This window comes from Pecten maximus, chromosome 17 (genome assembly GCF_902652985.1).
Source record: "Pecten maximus chromosome 17, xPecMax1.1, whole genome shotgun sequence".
Lineage (NCBI taxonomy): Eukaryota > Metazoa > Mollusca > Bivalvia > Pectinida > Pectinidae > Pecten > Pecten maximus.
The window spans coordinates 14,182,065-14,208,013 of NC_047031.1; the positions used below are offsets into that span (position 1 = coordinate 14,182,065).

General features: G+C 36.5%; 1 protein-coding gene across 1 annotated transcript; it reads left to right on the forward strand.

The window, feature by feature from the left end:
* Window positions 1-25,812, forward strand: LOC117315126. Its single transcript, XM_033869270.1, has 10 exons — window positions 1-102; window positions 3,335-4,487; window positions 6,444-6,695; window positions 7,361-7,608; window positions 10,088-10,439; window positions 11,192-11,839; window positions 12,103-12,513; window positions 14,756-14,875; window positions 15,609-15,716; window positions 16,317-25,812. The coding sequence occupies exons 2-10, from the start codon at window positions 3,356-3,358 to the stop codon at window positions 18,731-18,733; spliced, it is 5,688 nt and encodes a 1,895-aa protein (XP_033725161.1). The 5' UTR covers window positions 1-102; window positions 3,335-3,355; the 3' UTR covers window positions 18,734-25,812.
* Window positions 25,813-25,949: the final 137 nt, after the last annotated feature.

The window sequence follows — 25,949 nt, forward strand, 5'->3', positions numbered from 1 at the left end:
GTTTCTCTATCGAGAGCCGCGATGTTGGCGACCATAACTCGGTATTTAGCATGAAAAGAAGCAAACCAAGATACAATCAACCTCGTAAATGTGTTAATTGATGTAAGTATATTGCATGTTTTACAAAATTTGTTGCGTTTTGGAATTCCATTTTCTATTTGAGTTGGACATACTTGAGCAAGGTGAATCCGAAACCATGCGGACAGCGAACGAAAGTAGAAAGACAGACGCGGCACACTTCGCCAAAAATGATATGATTTTCAGAAATTTGAACGTTCGGATATCTAAACTACTGTAATATTTTGATAAATGAACAACTGAAGAGTTATATAACTGTAGTTTTACATCTCTGAATGAGATATAATATGTGTTTGGGAAAACCAGTAATAGTACTTTCGAAATCTACTTTCTGTTGAGCAAATATGGCGACAATGTTCAGAATTATGCAAATGAGCTATGGTCGGAAAAGACCTGCTTATATACCGACGAAAATTGATCACTTGATTTGGTTCTCGCCAGAATTGGGTTAAATGTTAACATTTAAAGTGTGTTTCGTATTTGAATTGAACACAGTATCAAAAATATGCATATTCAAACATGTTTTGCAAATTGCATAATGAAAGTAGGGCAAGACGAAAACGAGGCAGCCTCATTATGCCACTAGTTGGATACGTAGAAAAAATATGTAGAGGGCAGACTGTCTCTGTCTGCAAATATTTGAATAACTTAATGAAACTGATTTAATAAAGTTTCATTAAAAACGGATCTCATTTTCTAATTGATTAATGCTAGTCCAGACAGAAACATAGACGCTTGCCCATAGAAACCGGCCGTGTTATTTTTAGTAACACTCGTCTCGACAATGTAGCCACACACTGTAAGTAGATTAAGTAAGATAATGATATTAAAAGTTTATTTTTAAACCTGTTGTGTTTCAAACAGTATTTTATCAAACTTAAACTCAATAGGCCATTCACCCGTTCCCTGTTTTTCGGCACGGATACAGTAAAATGTGTTTCTTATTTGCTTTTTTGTGACTTACAAATTGGAATATATATTCTTAAGTTACCGTACATGTAATATAAATAATCTTACCCTATCTCTTTCATTCCAACCGAGAAAATACACCTGTCTCACAGTAAGACTATGTTATCACAACTAAAATACATATAACAGAGCACAGGATTAGTTAAATTTTAAATCACTGTCTCCGCTAGGTATCGAACCTGGGACCTCTGGCATACTAGTCTTATTTTACGTCTTGACACTGTAAAAACAATACAACATTACCATGATAGCTAGCTCTAATGCTCCTGTTTACATCATAATATATATTGCTTTAAATTACATTTTATCCATCATGATCAATTGTACATAAATTTATCTTTTCCTAAAATCATATAAAATGAAGCAGATGTATGGATAATCCATCTCCTGCATTAATAGTTTTATTTGTTTGACTCATGGTAAATATTCATTGATCGTTACAGTCATTTTCTTCTGTATAATCTTAGGATTTTGCCTACTAAGACGAAGACCTAAAAACCCAGTGTTTCTGGTTACCCTACTGTAACTGATGCTATATTTTTGTACCTACTGACCTGAGTACTCATTGACTCGAAAATGGATAAAAAAAACAACAACTTCAAAGTCCATTGTCCATTTTCAAGGAAAGACTAACAGTCAAGATTGTTATTGAAATCTATTCAAAAAATGAAAAAAATTCCTTGCCTACCTACTTAATTTTTTTCTGGCAATCGGCAAAATCACATATTTTTGTGGCCTAATTCTGAAGACTTATGACATAATACACAGTATTATGTTGGGTATTTTGTGAATGAAGCACTTGCTCAAGAGAAATTTGGAAAACTAAATTCAAAATGTGCTGATACAGTATTATGTTGGGTATTTTGTGAATGAAGCACTTGCTCAAGAGAAATTTGGAAAACTAAATTCAAAATGTGCTGATATACAAACAGCAATATTAGGTTTGGAATAATCATTATTGAAGCGCACGGAATCTAGGCTAGACAAAAATGTATTTGACTGATAGTGCTAGATCTGTATACTGATATAGTACAATTTCAAAGCAATACTTATATTGGTATAGAAACTGCTGTTATATAGCTGTATCAGCATATTGTTATACCCCCGCAACAAAGTTAGGGGGGTATACTGGAATCAGGTTGTCTGTCCGTCCGTTTGTCTGTAGACGCATTTTGTCCGGACAACTCCTCCTAAACCAATGGGCCAATTCCGATGAAACTTCACACAAATATTAATGATTATGTGTAGATGTGCATGCCACTTTCTTTTTTTTTTTCAAAATTATGGTTGCTATGGCAACTGGTCACTATAAACAGGTTTTCTGATAAGAACCATAACTTTAAGGTTGTCCGGACAACTCCTCCTAAACCGAAGGGTCGATTTCAATGAAACTTCACACAAATATAGAGGACCATGTGTAGATGCATGTGCATGCCACTTTCTTTTTTTCAATAAAATTATGGTTGCTATGGCAACTGGTCACTATAAACAGGTTTTCCGATAAGAACCATAACTTTAAGTTTGTCCGGACAACTCCTCAACTAAATGGCCAATTTCAATGAAACTTCACACAAATATAGAGGACCATGTGTAGATGTGCATGCCACTTTATTTTTCCCAAAATTATGGTTGCTATGGCAACTGGTCACTATATTACTGGGTTATCTTAGTTAGCCTCTAATTAACAGTTCCAATTCACCATTGACTCGTGCAGATTGCGGGGGTATTAGTCGGCCATCCTCGCGACAGTTCTAGTTTTGACTTGTCCCTTTTTGCTTATTTCTTATCTGATACCATAACATAACTGTTGTACTTTACAGAGACAATGTTTACACACATACAAAAAAAAAAATATGAAAGACATGTCCTAGTCCGGGTCATCTAGACGCACTAGAAATGCGTTTTTGTAACTAAGATTACGAATGTGAACACAGTATAGGCGGCCAGTGACAGATGACAGGCCTACATTTATATCTGGAAAAACAAAAATTATAAGCATAGCCGCACTTCAGACAAGACCTTGAACAAAACAAGGTGATTTACCTACTCTGTGATGCACAAGTTAATTAAATAACACAATCATAAACTTAAAAAAAGGAATTGTAAACATTTATGAAAATGGTATCAAATGTGAAAGTTTTCTTCAATATTCTACTCGTAAACTATCAAATAAAAATTTGTGATTAATTTTCCTGATTTATTTTGTATTTTAGAAGCAAAACATCTCCTTTTGAGAAAATTTCAACAAATAAACATGATTTTACATGCATGTTTCTGTTGTTTTCAGATCATAACAGTTGAAGATGATATGAACAAAGAGAAGAAAATGGATTCGGATCAACAATTAGAAATTAAAACTGAAGAACAACCAGAAAGGGAGATAACTCCGGACACTCATGAGGATGGAGAATCACAGTCTGTGGATATCAGCATAGGTCAAAGTTCAGCTGGTGAAGAGTTAGATCAACTCAAACCTGAGGACACGGAGCCCCCAGATATGGACACTGAGGTGGAGGTCGAGACAATTACAGATAAAGGTCAAAGTTCAGATGTAACGACTATGGATGCTGAGGTTGAAGTTCAGATTTTTCCGGAGACAGGTGAAACAGAAGAAGTCTTGATTAAAGAGGAAACGTCAGAGGAACACAAAATGGTGTGTGAGGAGTCAAACATGTCTGAAGGGTCCGTAGAGGTCATGGACATTGAATTTAATGAAATTGTAGCTGAGGAAGAAACTGTAGTTGAGACCACACCTGAGGTAAATACAAATATTCCTACTACTGTTACTTGTCAAAGTGAGGTGAAGGCCAAGACAAAATCTACAAATGCTAAGGGTAAGTCCAAGGAAAAGAAGTCGGGTGCTGAAGAATCGTACACCATTGTTATAAAGGTTGCACAGGGCGGTGTGAATGAAGGCGAGCCTGTCACTCTAGACACTATAACATTACCAGCAGAGATTAAAGAGACGTCACAGAGGGCGGGGCTTCGTCCAAGAGAACCTAGGAAGAATGAAGTCAAACAGATAATTGTTAAACAAGAGGAAGAGGAGGAGGAGGATGAAGATGAAGAAGAGGAAGTTGAGGATGCTGATGCTGAAGCTGCAGTAGATCAGAAGCTAAGTATTCATCCAGAAATTCGTCAGAGATTAATTGAGCAGATTATTAGTAAGGAGTGGGCAGGAAACATGGATGACAGACAGCTGACGCCTGATGAGAGAGCTACCGTTGAAGATCTCCTCAGCGGACGTCCTGTACGGCCAGTGGAACGTCAGAAAATGCGACCCTGGATGATTGAACTGCTCGATAAAAACAATGTCCCCGGTCTCTCCTGGCAGAACCGCCGCGAGAGGATTTTCAGGATTTCATGGAAGCATGCAGCTCATAACTGCTTCAACCGTGACAGAGATTCGGATCTCTTTGAGAGATGGGCCATACACACAGGTAGTTATGATTTATTATATTTCATATGTCAAAGTTGATTTGTAACTTTTACATTGGTCCGTTTATAAGGCTATAAATATATGAGATATGAGTCTGATTGACAACTCTATATCTAGTAGATGAGAAATGCAGACCAATTGGGCTTCTTCCTTTTGCGTTTTCATTTTTCCCAAAGTTGTGAGATTGAATTATAAGAAGGTGATGAGGATAATGCATTGCAGATGTTGTTTGTATTTAACACAACTTGCATGTAGTCTGTCATACAAATGGCATACAGTCAAACCTGCTCTAACGACCCCCTGTATATATAACGACTGCCTGTCTATAACAACCGATTTTAAGATCCCCCTGTGAGATTTTACTATATAACGACCCTCTGTATAGCGACTACCTGTCTAATGTGACTAACGACCAGTGGTTTTGGACCGGCGGTTGCTAATTTGTTTTCTATAGTGACTGATTTCTGTCAGCCATCTTCTGCTCTTGGCAGTCATCTCTCATAAAATCCCCGGAAAATTCAGACACATCGACCCTGGCCTGATTATATCAAAAAGGACCACCACAACCCTTGCCTGATTATATAAACAAAAGACCCCTACCACCTGTTAGCCTATAATTACTGTACATGTAGCTGCCCTAGCCTGGGGCCCAGTGAGAGAGGAGTCGGGTCACCATGCGTTTCGGTATTACATTACAACTGTGCGTAGGTGGCTTCATTTGACACGGTCAGTTAAATTTGTGATTACAACTAGGATACATCACTTCAATAAAAAACATCGGTCATATCTGTCAACAAGATTTACTCACATGAAAGCCAATAATGCCTTTCTTAATCGTAGCTGTCGGTAATAGCGTTTGTACTGACGCCATCTTTAATTAGTTAATACTAATAAAAAGTCGTAAACTGCCACAGATATCCGGATTTCAATTTGGGTCAGAAAAAAAATCTTTTGGTTTTAAGAAGTTAGACTATATCACAAAATAATTAGTAGTAACACAAATATAATTAATTAATTATTACGTATTCTTTTTCTTTATTTAAGAAAGAAAGGGAGATAATTTGATAGATACATATAGCATTATTTCAGAACAAAATATTTTTAAAAAGTATCCATAAGACCGTTTTGAGTAATATTTTTTCTTTGGGTCTACAAAATCATTAAAGATTGAACCCTTCAGATTTATAAAGTTTATGCATTTATTTGACTTCTGAATGCCCTGTTCAATGACAAGTTATTTACGGCAGTTTCACCTAAATTGGTTAGTGCAATAATTTTGACCTGTCTATAAAGGCAACCTGTCTATAGCGACCGTTTTTCTGCCTCCCCTTGGGCGGTCGTTATAGACAGGTTTGACTGTATATGACTGTTTATGTTGGGAAATATTATCCTTTTTCACAATTTCTTAATCAATCGATGTTCATTTTATGATAGATCTTCAGAGCAATGAGAGTAGTGTCTGCCTGAAGGATTAGCCAGAAAAGACTAGCCAGATTCTCAGCTTACATATATATATAGTATATTTTAATGCATTAAAATTAAAGTAAATATTTTAACTTGTACATTTTAATGGATTAAAATAGATATTTTAAGTATATTTTAATTAAAATAAATATTTTAACTCATGAGCTATTTCTAGCAGAAATAAGTGTAAATATTTTGTGTTTTGCTTATAGTCAGTGAACTTCAACTTTACACAACTTCTATAAGGCATCTTGTAAACCCTTTAAAGTATGTTTTCAAATCCCCAAAATGAGATCTGACTCTTTGAGATTACAGGGACAACCAGACATGTCTATCTGTACCTTCAGATTTCAGAAAACTAGTGCTATCACTTCAGAAATAGAAATATAGAAATATTCTATATCTCTCCCGTCAGTGAGGCAGATACAACTGATTGCAGGAATGTTGATTATGATCATCCTTAAATCTTAACGCCATACAGGTCGTGTTGCAGGTCGCCACTATGAAGGGAACCACAAAAGATGGAAGGCAAACTTCCGCTGTGCTCTCAACAGTCTCCCGGACGTAATCGAGCTGCGAGACTTGGGTGTACGCAAGGGAGATAATGCATTCAAAGTTTACAAGTTTCTGGACCTGAACGATCCTGTGTATAAGGATCGCATCGACAACAAGGGAAAGAAGACTGCCGGACTTCCCGTCAAGGTCAAGGGCATTCAGCAGAAAAACGTCAGCAAGACAGAGAAGTGTAAGTCATGTCTTCTTAAAATTTTATAGTTACAGTTTAGTTACAAAGATAGTCAGATAGATATTTACATGTAGTCCAGGGTATCTATATTGAAAATATCTGGGTTCATTTGTCTTCAAATTTGGGTCTTGTACAAGAATTCTGGAAAGGAATAAAGTTTATATCTATAAAAAAATTTCACAATAATAAAATAAGTTGTATCAGGTTATATTATATTAATCACTCTGGTTGGCCCGGAGGGAAGTGTGTTGTATCAGGTTATATTATATTAATCAGTCTTGTTGGCCCGGAGGGAAGTGTGTGAGGGGATCTTACTGGGGGAGGTAACCGGAGATTACAGCAAAACACATGATCTGGAAGGTGGCCTGATACCTTGTTATTTGTGATAAGGGAACCTAACCCGGGTTGTCTTGTTATTTGTGATAAGACAACCTAACCCGGGTTGTCTTGTTATTTGTGATAAGACAACCTAACCCGGGTTGTCTTGTTATTTGTGATAAGGGAACCTAACCCGGGTTGTCTACTTGAAAGGCAATCAAAGCTTTGCTATCCGACTAACATTATAAACTACAGCAGTAGCAGTGACCTTTACAGTTGTTGTGAAGCAAACAAAAAAATTAACAATCAACCAATTGTTGTTGCATGATATTTATATTTCGTAACAGATTTGAGAACTATTATAACTCGGCGACTAAAGAAAGAGGCAGATGGGACTCTGCTAGAAAAGTCAGCTGCTAGTAAGAAAAAACAGGCGGAAGAGGTGGAAGAGGAGGAGAATGAAACTAGTAATGACCTATCTCAGACAGTGGAGATCTCGGACGAGGCTGCAGAAGGGGGTGGCACACTCCAGACTCTGCTCAGGGCCATAGAACTCCAACAGGAAAAACTGGCCCTGCAGGCTGGACAGAGTCAGGTATGTAGATCATAGCTAGTCATGTGATTAAATTGGTGTTAGACGGAGTGTGGTTGGCAGGACAATCTTGTTAATGTATATCAGACAGTAGGGCCGGGACGATACACTGGTGTACATGTGGATCGCGATCACTTTCTCTACGATACCAATATCGATCCAAATGTAATTTTACGATACCTATATCGACCCTGTGTCTTTCTCTTGTTGTTTATTTGTTTAATACATAAATGCATTTTCTTCGTAAAGACTTGAATTCAAATTAAAAGACATTTGTCAAAAACGAAAGTGAAGACCGGAGCGGTACTCTGAAAGTGACAGTTGGTTGAGGCTGGCTGCAGTTGGCCAATCAGAAAGCGTTTGACAACTACGCGTTCACAACAAACCAAACATCATAGCAAACAACTGGGTAGCTTTGAAATCGCTTCTCTGATCAAAATCTGATGTATGGAAAACATTTGGTCTTCCAGTGTTTGAAAATGACGATTAAACTTGCATTTACTACTAAAGGTACTTTTTTTATTGAAACAAATAATGTATAATGTTTAGATATGGTTTCTCTATGTATCGCGATATGTATCGGATCATAGCTCTAGTATCGTGATAGTATCGGATCATAGCTCTAGTATCGTGATAAGTATCGGATCATAGCTCTAGTATCGTGATAAGTATCAGATCATAGCTCTAGTATCGTGATAAGTATCAGATCATAGCTCTAGTATCGTGATAAGTATCGGATCATAGCTCTAGTATCGCGATATGTATCAGATCATAGCTCTAGTATCGTGATAGTATCGGATCATAGCTCTAGTATCGTGATAAGTATCAGATCATAGCTCTAGTATCGTGATAAGTATCGGATCATAGCTCTAGTATCGTGATAAGTATCGGATCATAGCTCTAGTATCGTGATAAGTATCAGATCATAGCTCTAGTATCGTGATAAGTATCAGATCATAGCTCTAGTATCGTAATAAGTATCGGATCATAGCTCTAGTATCGTGATAAGTATCGGATCATAGCTCTAGTATCGTGATAAGTATCAGATCATAGCTCTAGTGTCGTGATAAGTATCAGATCATAGCTCTAGTATTGTAATAAGTATCGGATCATAGCTCTAGTATCGTAATAAGTATCGGATCATAGCTCTAGTATCGTGATAAGTATCGGATCATAGCTCTAGTATCGTGATAAGTATCGGATCGGGGCATCACTGTATTATCCCAGCCCTATAACAGACAGGGAATGCTTGGTATGTATATATATATCATAGTCATGTTAAAGTGTCCACAAGCAAGTAAAGATTATTTATCATAAAACATCTGTTATATTTAATGTTAACACATAATTTCAAAATTGCGAGTAAGCTTGTAATTTTGCGAGTTAAAATTTTATCCACTCGCAACAACGTGCGAGTTACTAAAAAGTTAAATTCTACCCCTGAATCCCTAATGACAACATATGACATCCTCTCTATATCCCTAATGACAACATGACACCCTCTATATCCCTTATGATAACATATGACACCCCCTCTATATCCCCAATGACGACATGATGTCCCTATTATCCCAATGACGACATGACACCCCCTCTAGATCCCCAATTATGACATATGACACTTTCTCAAATTTCTAGCCTTTTCTGCAGGTAAATTGCCTAATCCAGTGATACTTGTGTAATTGACGAAAGTAAGACACAGTTAAGATATTTCTCTATTGTATTTTAACAGATTAAGTAACTAAAATTAACCTGACCATCTGAACTAAGGTTAATCGGAAAATGGTTTCCTCTCACACAAACGAGTGTTTACCTGAGTTGCAGATTTACCTGTAAATTGAAGTTGTCAAGTGACTTAATTTTCAACTTTCCATATTCAACTTGAAATCTTATTCTTGAAAGTTTAATTTTGCATATCAAGATAATTTCCTGCACAATAAACTGTCATAAATATTCATCATGATTAATTAAAAAATGTACAACTTTTACCTGACTTGCAGACTTACCTGTTAATTAAAGTTGATGTATGACTAGTTTCATTTTATATTCAACTATGAATCCCATTCTAGAAATTCTCACAATTAATTTGGTGTATGGCAATCAACTCTTGGACAATAGATTCATCTATTATTATTACCATGATTTGAATTTAGTATCGATTGGAATTTGAATTAGTTATAATTTTTCCAGGGCCTGACCTAGGTTTAAGTGAAGAGACATAGCAGGGGCACCATATGTCGTCATAAGGGCTTAAAGTGTGAACATCTGAATAAAACCAAATAAATTATTACATGGTTTTGGTGTGTGGTCGAAATCATCCGGGAGTTGATAGTTAGTGTTTCATATTGAAGGAACTGTTATTGTTGTATGAATATATGGAGTGATAAATTTGTAAAATTTCTTTGATATGAATATTTGAGCTAGATAGGACACTGTATCAAATGATAAATAATTACCAACCTCTTTATTTACCATAACACAGGGCTCTCAAGGTGCTTCGGGAAAAAGAGCTGGCTCGACACTAAATATAGCCGGTCAATCTACACCGAAACGTTTCCGACAGGATAGTGACGGGAATCTCATCATCACTCCAAATATGGGGGGATCGATCGAGCAGGTGGATGGAAATATTTTATTTAAGCTCGACATTCCTTCAGGCTCAGCATCGTCCATCATTGGAACATCTACAGGAATTGTGGGGTCAACAGGGGTCATAGGGTCATCGGGAGGCACGTATGTAATGGCGGTGGGGTCGGCAAGTAACACGGCGACGACCATGTCTAAAGCTGTTACACCTGAAGTTCAAGGTCAATCGATAGATGTCACAGATCATGGTACGTGTCTACAGTCAGAATGTTGTACATGTATATACTGTTTCATCACTAGCCGTCAAGTTTTTGATAAATAGGAATACATTGTCAAAAATGTCTTTAGACTGTTTCATCACTAGCCGTCAAGTTTTTGATATAAATAGGAATACATTGTCAAAAATGTCTTTAGACTGTTTCATCACTAGCCATCAAGTTTTTGATAAATAGGAATACATGGTCAAAAATGTCTTTACACTGTTTCATGACTTTTAAACCAAAATTTGTTGAGGAAACATTTTAAAATAAGTATGTAATATGCCAAAGCTCTTAACTGATGATTTTAAATAACCTATTTTAAAATAAAAATAGGCTGTCACCCGGTTTTCCATGAACTTGTTCAGATAGGTTTCAATTCAAATTTACATTTCTATTTCAATTTTACTATGATCTGTCCATACAAAAAAATCTTTCTTTAGTATGTTAAGAATAAGTTGAACATGTAAATTTAAGGTGTTTTAACCTTCATATTACGGTTAAGTTGTACAGACTTTACTACACTTACCCTGATATTTGTTTGAGAAAACAATGATTTGCTTGATCTTTTATTGTGTCTTTGAAACTGCAAATTATTTTTTACTGGAAAACACAATTAAGACTGATTGCAATGTGAAAACATTTTCAAACAAATTTTAAGTTAATAAATTAAGTATAATTATATTTCCTTGTACAGTAATTTACACAGTGTGGAAAATGGTCATCTTAACTTGTTTTTGCAGGAGGGCAGCCGGTGATATCAGTATTACCGCTAAAGTTACCATTTGTCGACCAGAAAGGCAGCAAAGTCACATTCATACAGATGCCGAACAAACCCGACCAGGAAGGCAAAGTAACAGAAAATATTGCTATTCCTCCGGAAATCCAGAACCTGCTTCGTCAGGGAACACAGAGTGCTGGGAATCCAGGACTAAGCGGAACACCAGCGGTTTCCGGGAAGGGAATCGAGCAGAAGATAACATTTCCGGTCGGAGGAAAAGCGCTTTCAATGGCTAGCGGACAGAAACCTATAGAGGTTGGTAGTGTAGCAAGTGTACCAAATGTTGGACTGTTAAATTTAGATAAAAGCCAAGGGAAAGAACAGAAAATCACTATTCCTTTGAGTCAGCTGGCAGCCATGATGGGTAACGCAGCTCAGGCACAGAAAATTGGCATTACAATTAATCTGGATGGTAAGGGCCAGAAGGAGTTGTCGACCGTATCCACCTCCTTGGCGTCTGGTGGGTCTGTATTGACTACCGGAATTCCCGTTAGTTTGATGTCGTCGTCAAGTATCTCTTCAAACGTCAACACAACACTTCAAAACGGGGGTCAGGGACAAGCATTTCTGACCTTGATGTCTGGTGCAAATCAAGGTCAAGTTTCTGACTAATACTTTCAGCAGCATGGCAACTAGTTCACCCCGATCTACTGGTGTGAATAAAAATATCCCTTCCACAGTGCTTGAGGCTATGGATCTGAAAAATATTGTGGGAAATTTATCAAAATCTCCTGATGTTCAAAAAGGTTTGAAAAGTGTGAGTATCGCCGGAGCTACTAGTCAGGCTTTGCTTTCTCCAACGAAACACACTGTCAACAAAGACATAACTAGTCTCGCCGAAGCTTTAAAAACACGCCCTCCCCAGTCTTTGAGTCAGGTTATACCAACACCTACAATTGTGGGTAGCCAGCCAAGAAAGGGAACTCAAAAACAGATTGCCCCTGTTCCCTACGACTTCCACGAAGGTTATGGATACGCCTGCAGGAGTTCGAAACAAACTGGTCACACGACTTTTAATCAGTGGTGCAGCCACATCAACATCTCAGACCATTTCTTCAGTCGCTCCAAGTAGTACAGCAACATCAACTTCAGCATCTCCGACTTATAATTTAGTCTTTCATCCAAATACGCCGTTGTCCGCCACCACACCGCAGTTATCTTCCCCTGTTCCTCAAACTCAGGTGATCAATCTCCAAAATCTCACAAAACAGCAGCTGTCGGCTCTTACATCGTCTGGAGTCCTGGTCGGTCAAACACTAGCCGGAGGTCAACTCGCTAAGTCAGGTAAGAAGATATTGTCTAAAATATTTCTGAATAATTTGGTCAAATTACTGATTGTAACATGTGTCTCAATGGATTTAAAATCTGATGCCAAGATGTTATGAAATGATGAATTTTCTGAAAATTGTCATATAATAAACATATTCATGGCCTCATCACCAATCATTTGCAGACATAAGTTACCTTTTTATTAGCCCACCATCATCAGATGGTGGGCTATTCAAATCGCCCTGCGTCCGTGGTCCGTCGTCCGTCCGTCCCTCCGTCCGTCCGTCCGTCCGTCCCTCCGTCCGTAAACAATTCTTGTTATCGCTATTTCTCAGAAAGTACTGAAGGGATCTTTCTCAAATTTCATATGTAGGTTCCCCTTGGTGCCTAGTTATGCATATTGCATTTTGAGACCAATCGGAAAACAACATGGCCGACAGGCAGCCATCTTGGATTTTGACAATTGAAGTTTGTTATCGCTATTTCTGAGAAAGTACTGAATGGATCTTTCTGAAATTTCAGATGTAGGTTTCCCTTGGTGCCTAGTTATGCATATTGCATTTTGGGACCAATCCGAAAACAACATGGCCGACAGGCAGCCATCTTGGATTTTGACAATTGAAGTTTGTTATCGCTATTTCTGAGAATGTACTAAATGGATCTTTCTGAAATTTCATATGTAGGTTTCCCTTGGTGCCTAGTTATGCATATTGCGTTTTGAGACCAATCTGAAAACAACATGGCCGACAGGCAGCCATCTTGGATTTTGACAATTGAAGATTGTTATCGCTATTTCTAAGAAAGTACTGAAGGGATCTTTCTCAAATTTCATATGAAGGTTCCTCTTGGTGCCTAGTTATTCATATTGCGTTTTGAGACCAATCGGAAAACAACATGGCCGACAGGCAGCCATCTTGGATTTTGACAATTGAAGATTGTTATCGCTATTTCTGAGAAAGTACTGAAGGGATCTTTCTCAAATTTCATATGAAGGTTCCCCTTGGTGCCTAGTTATGCATATTGCGTTTTGAGACCAATCCGAAAACAACATGGCCGACAGGCAGCCATCTTGGATTTTGACAATTGAAGTTTGTTATCGCTATTTCTGAGAAAGTACTGAAGGGATCTTTCTCAAATTTCATATGTAGGTTCCCCTTGGTGCCTAGTTATGCATATTGCGATTTGAGACCAATCGGAAAACAACATGGCCGACAGGCAGCCATCTTGGATTTTGACAATTGAAGTTTGTTATCACTATTTCTGAGAAAGTATTTAAGGGATCTTTCTCAAATTTCATATGTAAGTTTCCCTTGTCGCCTAGTTATGCATATTGCATTTTGAGACCAATCTGAAAATAACATGGCCGACAGGCAGCCATCTTGGATTTTGACAATTGAAGTTTGTTATCGCTATTTCTGAGAAAGTACTGAAGGGATCTTTCTCAAATTTCATATGGAGGTTCCCCTTGGTGCCTCGTTATGCTTATTGCATTTTGAGATCAATTGGAAAACAATATGGCCGACAGACCGCCATCTTGGATTTTGACAATTGAAGTTTGTTATCTCTATTTCTCAAATTACTGAATGGATCTTTCTTAAATTTCATAAGTAGGTTCCCCTTGGTCCCTTGTATTGCATTTTTGGACCAGTCTGTCCTGAAAACAACCTGGCAAACAAACAGCCAATATCGTTAAATCTCAAATTTCTTATATAGCTAGGATTCCCTTGTTTGAAAAGTACTGGAGGGATGTCTCAATTTGCACAGATTAGTAAAATGAAGGGAAAAGTAGAGAAAAGATCAATCTGACATGGAACCTATGAAGATCATTCAATGGTGGGCGCCAAGATCCCTCTGGGATCTCTTGTCCATTCTCGCTTTCATCTGTCACAAATTTTAAAGAAATTTTGCACGAATGTGACTTCAAGGGACACAAATGCTCTGTTAAATTAAGATTTAAGAAAAAAAATCTTTGTTTTGAACTTTGACTTAAGCATTTAGCTACATATGCAGCAATGTGGAAACAATGACATACAAGTTTAAAAAATATTCTATTGTTTCTTATTTCTTCTCAGAAAATTTACCTAGGATGACAAATTTAGATTAAGTGTACTGTTATTAAATTCCTTAATGATGTGACTGCTTATTATTGATGTGAGAAGCTCCATCTATAGTTTAAAAATGTTAAAAGCGATTTAAAACCCCAAAAATTACCTAAATCTTTATAACTCCTCCTAATACTTTCTCACTGTTTCTGTAGATGATGCACAGTCCTCCCCAGCCTCTCTAGGCGTGACCCCGCCAGCCACTCCCAGAGTTGCCTCCCCTGGAAGCTCGGGTGTTGTCTCCCCTAGTGTGAAGGTGTCGCCATCACAAGCAAGTAAGTTTTGAATGCAGCATTAAAATACTCCTAAAGAGGGCTAAACTATTTTGTAAACAGATGATCTTACATGAATATCAATGTAATATATATTTATTGATTATTAACCTTGACCTGAATTATTAAATTTTCATAAGTATGATAATTTGTATTCAATGATTTGATGAGTTCCATGATTCCCTCATTGCATTGGAATGAATATAAGATTCTATTTATCACAAAACTCATATTCATAAAATGGTGAAAAATCTCAAAAATTATTTCCCTTTGAGACAGTCAGCTTTAACAGTTAGTTTTCCACTTCCAAAATATTGGGCCTTGAAAAGCTGTGAATTCTGTCTTGTTACCTTGAAGTTCCAGGCATAATTGTGTGATTCATGTATTTTATGATACAGAGTTATAAATATTTAGAAATGTTTTTTTCAATTTAAACTTAATGACTGTTTATTGATATCTTGAGCCAGTAAATTAAAAAAAAAAAGACAGCTCAAATGCAAATTGCATTGTCTCAAATTCACGCACTTCATAAAATGGGTGCTAAAATCATGCCGGGAAAAATATGAAACACCCAATAGTGCATAAATTACAAATATCTAATGTTTATTCTGAATAATTCCTTTGAAAAATTAATTTGCGTTTTGCCATGTCATGTATGCATTTTGGGAAGTAATGTTAGAGATTTTTTGCTGTATCTTGATACAGCCATCAAAAATCATCTGTGAATATTTTACAGCTTCCCCTAACCTGAGACCCGAACTGATGGAACAAGTGACGATTGACTTGAAGGAGATACAGGATGACAACCCTCCTGTAGAAGGGGAGACAACCAGTACTCCGAACTGTAAGTCTGTCAGAGTTAGTGTGGGGACACCTCATCTCTAGGTAATTATGTTAGTCTACAGCTTACCAGGACATTTAACCTAGAGGGATTAACTGTCACTGGATTGCCTAACTTGTGTCGATGAGAATTTTTGAATATCACAGTATTCAACAGATCTGTATATTGATGTGTATTAATATAGAAATATTTTGTTGAATTTATTGAGCTCTAATAAGAATTTGGTTGATGCCAGGAATTGGGGTTAGGAAGTGGGTTATATATCATTTAGTATTACATCACACTGCTTAGACTTTGTCTATTTAGTTAATTTCTTCTTTAGTTTATTCATGAATGTTATTAAGTTATAAAAGAATTTTTCATGATTATTTCAAATATAACTGAACTACAAGTCTAATAAAAGATAACGATATGGAATCATAGATTATAATTAAACTTGTTTGTGGTACAGACTTATAAAATAATCATGATCAATTTGTTTTTCACATTTCTGATGCATTTTAAACAGTGGTTTTACTATATGGTAGGCTTACGTTCTCTGTGATTCAGTTGTTTACCTATTTCACAAACATACCAAAGTTTAATTTGTTTGTATATTTACAGTTTCCTACTCCTGTCTGTGGTGTAAAATTGACTTCAACAAGAAGATCGATCTGTTACAACACTTCATGAATCTACACCAAGACATGCTAATGGTACCTGGAGAATCAGAGGTCATAGGTCAAGGGTACGATGGTGCAGGTCAGGTTCACAACGATTCACATGACCAGATGTTTGATGGCCAGGAACATTCAGTACTTGATGTTAATGCTTTGGACTTACGCACTGTGAAGACGGAGATGATCGAACAGACTCCAGACATGTCGCTTTCCTGTCAATCTCATCACAAACAGGCGAAAACTGTCAAAGAGGCTCTGAGTCGCAAGAAGGGCAGGGCATCAGCAAGCAAGGAAGGTGGAACAAAGAGACAAAGAGTGAAGAAGAAAAAAGGAAGGAATGTTAAAAACGAAGAGGGAAAGAATAAATTAGGTGAAGGTAAGAGTAAGGGAGATCAAAGTCGAACACCGTCAAAAGTTGATCCGGAGTCCAACCAGAGTTCAATGTCGGCCACCAGTGACGCTCGACCAAAGTACAGTTTGACCAGTCTGATTGAGGCATTGAGAGATAGCATTGAGCGTGACAAAAGTAAGAAGGGAGACGATTTGTCTAACGAGGGAGGTACGTCCGACTCCGACATGTCTGACGAGAGTACCTCGGTTCCTAATGTCATATGTTATGACGATCTAAGTCCGGACTCCAGTGCAGGTGAAGAAGGTATGGCAGAAAGCGACTCCGAGGCAGTGGATGGCGACATACAGGTTTCAGTCAAAACTTTCCAAGTGGATGGTAAAACGATGTATAAATGCTCGCTGTGTGCCAAAGTCTTCAGCAAAACGTGTACTTTTGCCCGTCATGCCATGGTACACTCCCGGATGTACCCGTACCAGTGTGGTCTCTGTGACGAGAAGTGTAGTGACATGAGAGTACTTCTACGACATCTTGATTGGCACGGCGAAAATGTTGATTGCCCTTGTAAAAAATGTGAACGGCTCCACAAATATGGTGACATCAAGACAATTGGGGAGAAAACTTCTGGCACAAGTAAATTTGTTTGCGAGATCTGCCAGAGGAGTTTTATCAGCGATGTGGCATGCAAAGCCCACGTCAACATGCACAAACGAAGTGGAAGTCTTGTCTGTGAAGTTTGTAATCTGGAGTTTCAGTGTAACAGGGCTTTGTCTAAACACCGGAAATCTGTTCATGGGATCCAGTTCTGTCCCTACTGTCTTGAAACATGCACACTGGACATGGCTTCACACATGAGCGAACACGAGGGTGTGTTCATGTATCGATGCGGTCTTTGTGGCGATGGGTACAACAGTCGACCTCTGCTGCATGAACATTTAAAAATACATACTCACCTTGGGAAAGAATTTGGCCAGCAACTCGAAAATGAAATGAAATCTGTTGGAATATTACATAAGAAAAGCTCTACTGGAAATAAAGCTTCACCCGAATCTGTGAAGAATTTGGAAAGTTCAAAAGTCGTGAAAAAGGAACCCAAAAAGGAAGCAAAAAAACCTGGGAAAAAGAAAACACCTAAATCGAAATTGACCAAGCCGAAGAAACAGGTAGAAAATACAGAGGAAGCCAGTGAAGATGTCTCTGAAGTGGAGAAGAAGCCTACATCCCCTGTCAAGGCAGAACCTACAAAAATTTTACCTGTACGGCAGAAAACACGCAAATGTCGTTGGCATGATAATGATAGCGTGTGTGAGCGTTGTGATGTGATGTTTGTCAAGAAGATAGCATTTGGTCGCAAACCAAAGTCCAGACAGGGCAAAGAATCTCCGCGGCCACATGACTCCAACTCCAACAGTGTGGGATATGAAGGTGATGACGAAAAAGACTCGGCCAAGAAAGACAACCCTGTTGAAGAGTCGACGACTGAACCAGCAGCTACAGAAATGCCTACGAAGGTGATAATATCGGAGTCCATGTTGAAGGCTATTATGAGTTCTCAGAATGCTGGCATTGTCACCACCGGTTCTCCCCAAAATGCCTCGTCGCTTCTTCAGTCTTCGTCTCCACAGAAGGTTTTGGTATCACTCCCGCAGAAGATTGCGCTATCTTCACCGCAGAAAGTCGCTGTATCTTCTCCTCAGAAAATCACTGTGTCTTCTCCGCAGGTTGTCTCCCCTGCTCTCCAAACAGCTTCTTTACAAACAGCCACGTCACTTCTACAGAAATTTTCCCCGCAGAAAGGAACAATTATTCAGGCATCAGGTACCCCTCCGCGGGCCTCTCTGTTAAAGTTGGGTCAGGGTTCTTCGACGAAAACTGTACTGATTAAGACTTTGTCCGGGGCCCCTATTCAGGCCTCACTAGCTCAGCTAGAGGTGAAACCTACAGGTAACACTACCACAGTGTTACAGGAGTCAACACCATTGGCTGAACCAGATACGAAACCAGCAGTGTAAAACAGTGAATAATAGCATCTTGTAATATGAAGGTGGTGAAGTTAACAGGTTAATTGGGTTAACAGGCTAATGAGGTTAGCAGGTTAATGAAGTTGACAGGTTAATCTGGTTATCAAGTTACTGGAATAAGCTGGTTAATTGGTTTAAGAGGTTTATTGTGTTAACAGATTAATGGTGTTATCAAGATAATGGAATAAGCAGGTTTGGGGTTATCAAGTTAATGACATAAATAGATTAATGGGGTTAAGAGGTTAATTGAGTTAACAGATTAATGGGGTTAACAAATTATGTTGTTATGTTAATGTGGTTATCAAGCTAACGGAGTAAAGTTATGAAGTCAGCAGGTTAACACAGTAGAATAATTGGTTGACGAGGTTATTGTGATAATAAGTTAAGTTTAATGTGTTGAATAGTTTAATCTTTAACCACGTTTACGATGTTAGAAGATTAACAGATTAAAGGATAAAAAGTTAAGATGGTTTCTACAGTTTAAGGGTGTTGATATAGAGTTAACTAGTTAATTGTCATGTTAAGAAGGTTAACCAAGTCATTGGTAATTTGTTCCCATCGATTGTTATTGTCAACTTTAATGAAGAGGTCTTACCAAGAAGTCATGAGGCATGTTCTTCTGGTTGTTAAGGGAAAATATGAATAGACTTGGCATGTCACAACCAGTGTATATCTTAAGTTCAGTTATGATTTGTGTGTGACGTTTCGGTGACTACACTGTCACCTTCATCAGACAAATGACTAGTGTATGACCAGATGCCTGTGTTGTGATATATCAAGTCTATTGACAAGAGGAAGGAGACAATAAGATTATATTTTATTCATGTAAATACATACTCTGTCTTTGTTGAACTGCTGTATTCTGGATTGATGGCATTTTTTATACACAAGGCGAGATATGAATACAGTAAATATGTCGTATAATGATGAGATCCAATGGATTTTTAATTGATAGCGGTGAACTATTGTAAGTAAAACTTACATGTTTCCTGTTTTTATAGCAGAAACAAAATATATATCATTTTGTGAACTGTCTGAATTTATAGAGAATACAATGAAGATTAGAAATATCATAACACATTCTTAATTGTATATTAGGAATACTGTAAGAATTTATTTACATTTACTGTCAGATTATATATTGGGAATATCGTCAAAATTTCTTGATAGAACATATTTTGTAAAGAAATATAAATTTTTTGTATCGCAAAGATATAAGTGGCGATCTGAAGTGTTATTCCTTTTTACGTCAGAGTAGTACAAATCGTATTAAGTTTATTCGACTTAGTCTTTTTATGCCAAATAGATTTGTTAAAGTTGGAATGTATTTCTTTCTATTAAATATATTTTAGATATTAGTATAATTCAAGTCATGATTTATGACTATAAAATATTGCTGATTTGGGGAGGAGGCATTTTAGTTACAAGAGGATCTTACATGATATAGTCAAGAGTGTAAGATACTATTTATCATGTTATGCATATTCATGAATTTGAACTGAGAACACTGTATCAGAGGTGAATTTCAACTCGGAGACCTATAGTATATAGAGACAGTCGTGTGACATCATGTATTCATTGTGATGTTTATGATGTCTCATTGCGACGTTTCATGACGTTTCATGACGTTTATGACGTCACTTAGTGTTATATATTATACATGTCTTATGATATTTTGATGACATAGTCATATATTATATGGTAGAACAACCAATTATGTGGTTCCATGGGGGACATTACAGAAATTTGGATAAGTGAAGATAGGTTTATGCAGGATTTTACTGTACATGTTAATTTGTCCTATTGTAAATATTTGTGTCTCGGCACTTTTCCTCTTGACTTTAGTGCTTGTGAAGGTCATGACCTTTTTAAGGCTGCTAATATTAATACTACTAATGTAGTGATGTATGTGTCGTCGCGTTGATGTTGGCGATAGTTAGAGTTGTGCTACACTAGGTTTATATAATACATAAATACGTAATTATTTTCTGATGTTTGATATTATATGTCCTCAAATGAAGAATTATTATCATTCTGTAATTTTCTGATATGACTTTGTTTGCATTTTTTTATCAATTATATTTTTCATCTACTTTGGGAAAAACAACATGAAGGTCAGTTGCTTTGTAAATAACAACAAAAAATATTGAAGAAAATGTCTCAATATGTTAAAGATTTGTAGTGGATTTGAAGAAAAGACAAACATTGTTTATAATTTGTATATTCAAATTTCCTGTATGATAATATTGTGTATATTGAAATGTATATTCAGTACCTAACTTCTGTCGTGTAAGGTCAGATGATGTGTTGACTTTTCTTTGAAGTCCTGTGTTATGAGGAATTGTTGTGGTATTGTACTGTGGGCATTTTATTTCATGACAATGGCATTTAGACAATAAAAATCAGGAGTTTGTTACGATTAAACTACTGTAAATATAATTTGTGTAAAGGCATGACTCATTAGTATCCAATTATAATATACAATGTGTACATTTTGTATATAGAACTTATATATATGATGTATATTGTTAGAAATATATTATTGATAATGGTAAAAAATGGAATAGGTTTAGAATTCTTTCCCCAAAGTAATGAATTTAAACTTACATCAATGGTACTACTGTATATTAATATTTTACCTTTTTTTCCATTCTTGTCAAAATGTTGTGTTTATTTCTGTAAATTTGGCACTCTTCAGTGCAGCATTTTGGTATGAACATGAATATTTTTAAATCGCTATTTTCCTTTGATAAATGTCTTTTTTCTTAGAGTTGAGCTGATGATGTAATATATATTTAAGAAAAAAATTCAAATCTAGGCTTCATGACAGGAAAATCTTATTTTGTGAAGACTTTGGAAAACTGCCAAACTGACTGAAGGTTTATTTTCTCTCTAAAAACATTGTACTACCTGCATCCATCTTGTTTTGTTTGTTGTTTTTTTTTTTCAGAAAATATTCGGGATCGGCCAAAACCTCATTGCTCTGTTAAAAAATTTGATATTTCTCTAGAATTTGAGTGTGCCAAAATAAGTAAGTCTATAGTAATATTAACAGAATCTCTTTTACCTCATTGTTGTGAAATGAAATTCTGTCCATGTGATTTCTCTGTTCTAATACAAGGATAATTGATCAGTTTGGACTGGTGCACCTATTACTATTTGACATGTTTTGCTGAATGACACTAACAGTATGATATCATTAAATCAAAAAGCATGTAGTTGGTTATATACCACAAATAACAATATGGAAGATCATCAAAAGTTTCCTGTCCCGTGTCGGTTTGTGTGTCTCAGTAAGCTAAGAAACAGGCATGTCTGTGCTCTCATGGTTGTGTCCTTTGGCATGCTCTGGATGGCATGTGACAGGCCTCTCGTATGTTGTTTAGTGCGGTAGTCACCAACTACTACAAAGATACCCTGCCTCAAGATGACCCTGGCTGTTAATAAACCCAGAATACAAACAAACTATTCCGTCTTCTTGAGTTCCATCACAGCAATTTATTTTAGTTTAAATCAGTTTAAAATCATAAGATGTAAAAATGTAAATCAGTCACCTGTGTTTATAGTTGTTATAAATGACATTTTCATATGTAAATATACAATGTAACATATTTGGCTAACTTGCATTACTATGTAGCGACTTTAAATACCAAGCACGACGGCTGATGCTTTATAAATAATATTTTTTAGGAATCAATGCATTTTACCCTCTAACTTAGTAATATTGAATGTTTGAATTCGGTGCTTATTGTATATATATCTGTTTTGTTGAAATTCAACTTGATATATTTCTACATTTAGCAAACTGTTTAGGTAATAAAATATTTACTTACATTAATGATATGACCAGAAAATTATCTCTGAGGGATGATATTCTTCATTGTCTAAACCAATCATCACCCTCAAACTCCAGGGTTCCTAAATATATTTGTTTGTTAGGATCCAGTACCTCTATTGGATTATACCGTCGTTATTACTTACTAGACCCGGTATATATATCTATGGACGTTATAACTCTGGTGGGAGTTATTACTTACTAGACCCGGTATATATATCTATGGACGTTATAACTCCGGCGGGAGTTATTACTTACTAGACCCGGTATATATATCTATGGACGTTATAACTCCGGTGGGAGTTATTACTTACTAGACCCGGTATATATATCTATGGACGTTATAACTCCGGTGGGAGTTAGTACTTACTAGACCCGGTATATATATCTATGGACGTTATAACTCCGGTGGGAGTTTTTACTTTCTAGACCCGGTATATATATCTATGGACGTTATAACTCCGGCGGGAGTTATTACTTACTAGACCCGGTATATATATCTATGGACGTTATAACTCCGGCGGGAGTTATTACTTACTAGACCCGGTATATATATCTATGGACGTTATAACTTTGGCGGGAGTTATTACTTACTAGACCCGGTATATATATCTATGGACGTTATTACTTACTAGACCCGGTATATATATCTATGGACGTTATAACTCCGATGGGAGTTTCATATGGAAGTGATTAAACTGCTTCATTAGTTTGATTAGGTTTGTTCCAAAGAGATTTATTGAAGATGTTTGGTGAATTCCAATATGACATAGCCACTAGTGTAAGATTCTGTTTATCACATAACTCGTGTTTATGAGAATATTAATAGTGAAATCTCCCTTTTTTTTTTAATGTAAGACAGGAGAATTTAGACTCTAGCTGTATTCTTGAGACAACCATGTGACATTATAAGTTTATTGTGATGTTCTAGATACTTGTGTGTATTACGGTATTTATAACGTTGTGTAACAGGCCAGTTTTGTGATAGATGTGTCTTCTCATCTCCCTCGGAGTATGTCGTGGTAAAAGTCAAGTTCTTCACATTTGAACACAGGTGTGTTGAGAGAACCCTTGGATTTTGTAGGTGGCTGTAATAAGAATTCTCATCTCTTACCTTCATGTTTATGACACAGTTCTTTTTCCTCCTTCAATCCTGTCAGTAATATTCTCGAAGAAATCAGTATAAGTGTTAGTCATGTAATTAGAATGCATTTCAATGAGGAGATAATGTTTCTGTGGAGAGGTAAATGGTGTTGTGTCATATCAAGTGGTGGCCAAGGAATGACAGAAAATTATAAACCTGTGGGTGACAGAAAATTATAAACCTGTGGGTGACAGAAAATTATTCACCTCGATGATGAGGAAAAATAATACTTTGAATCTTTCGTGCTTGAATTCATTATCTCAGAATATTTTTGAATTAATTCCACATAACGATTTCACATTATGTTATTATATTGACTTCTGAATGTCTCGGCCCCGTTTATCACATATCCATTACACATGTTTATAGTAAATCTATAACGTTTCACATATTATCGAAAATTCGGTTTCACATATCAAGCCAGTTTTGGTGTTTCTTCATATTTAATTACTATAAATAGAGTATACGGGAGGTAAGAGATCAAATATCCGTGTAAAATGTTCGATGTGGTGTTACCTAGCCGACGGATTCCACAAGGAATACAAGAGTCCGGCCTTAAAGTGGAGTAGTCAAAGGGTTAAAATGATCATAGCAATGTCGTGCTGGGTAGACCAGCTTTCATCAAATAGTTGACTAGTATTGACACTTTGACACGTCATCATCAGAAGGGTTCTGCTGATGACGTGCCTAAGTGTCGAAACTAGTCAACTATTTGATTAAAGCTGGTTCACCCAGCACGACTTTATTATGGTCATCTTTACCCTGTAAATATAAGTAATATTGGCCACTTTCAATACATATGGAAATATATCAAATTTTAAAAGCATGATATAAAGTGTTAATGACATATATTTTACTATATTAATCGAATTAATTCTTTTTAAGTGTGCGAACAATTTAATTGTTTAACTTTCATTTACTAATGATCAAACTTAACACAATTCTTCAGGACAAGGACATCTCTGACCATTTCGAGCTTCAGGTTTGTTGGATAAATATCACTATTACTATTTTTAGTACTAATGATGTTTCATTCCTTGTGGGATTTGGATCAAACTTCAGTCAGTTGTAAAAGACCATTGTTTCTTTAGTAATACTCATTATGCCTGTAATCAGAATAATGTTTGTGTAGAATATTTGCTGGATTTTAATTAATAGAGAAAAAAGGAAAATTAAGTAGTTTCTTTTTGTGAATCTGTTTGATTAAATTCCTCATTTACTTCGGAAAATACAGTTGAAAACAAAATTCTGAGTTGACATAGCAGACAGAAATAATGATGTCAGGTAAAAACTTCAGTAGTTTGTAGTCTAACCAACATTTGCTTTGTCCAATTACCATTACTTCTCATTGACCTTTAGATATCTAGGGTCAAACAACTTGCAACCAATGCTTACGGAATGAATGATGTCAGACGGAAATGAAAAAGATACAATTACTGGTTAAGTAAATTTATTCCCAACAGTTGGTCAGTATGTCTGTCTATCTGTCTGACTGTTTGTCTCGTCTCAGATACTTTCCTATTTTTTTTTCTCTCCAGTTCTTCCAGATGTTGACTTAACTCATGATCATTATTGGTAGTGGTAGTGTTTCAGTCTTCAATCTCCTTTTATTATTGACATGAGTTATGGCCCTTTGGGAATTGGGAATTTTTCATTCTTCCGTAAACAACACTTAATGGCGACATCCTAAACGCTATTACAATGTATTATTGAGTGTCGGGTTAAATTCTACCCTCAGTAGAAGTAATTTGCAGTATTACTCAAAAGGCATTATAATGTTGTGACGTTTCATCATTTTAGATTTTACATGTCTGTATAAGCCTATTGTAAGCCTATAGATTGTATATATTGTATACGTTTTTCTCTCTCGATGAGTTGATGGAGTGGACTGTCCAAAGTCATGTATTTTTATTTACAATGAAAATCTCTGGTATCTAAGTATTCATTGTCACCTGGTAAAATTTAGTTTCTCAGTACGAGATTGAAAACTATTTTACTAGAATAGAAGATTTTGATGAAAGAGGTTTATGTTGTATCTATCTTTATTGCTACTGTTCAAAGATTACGAAACAATAAAAAGTAGAAGAAAAATATGAGTTGCGTAATTAATATTTTCAACCCTGTGTTGTCCGAGTTTTAGTTCTCTGGCATGTTCTGATGTTCACAGGGACCTGGGAATTTGTTACAGTCTAGGTGTAAAGGTGCCATACACACTGGGATAGGTCCAA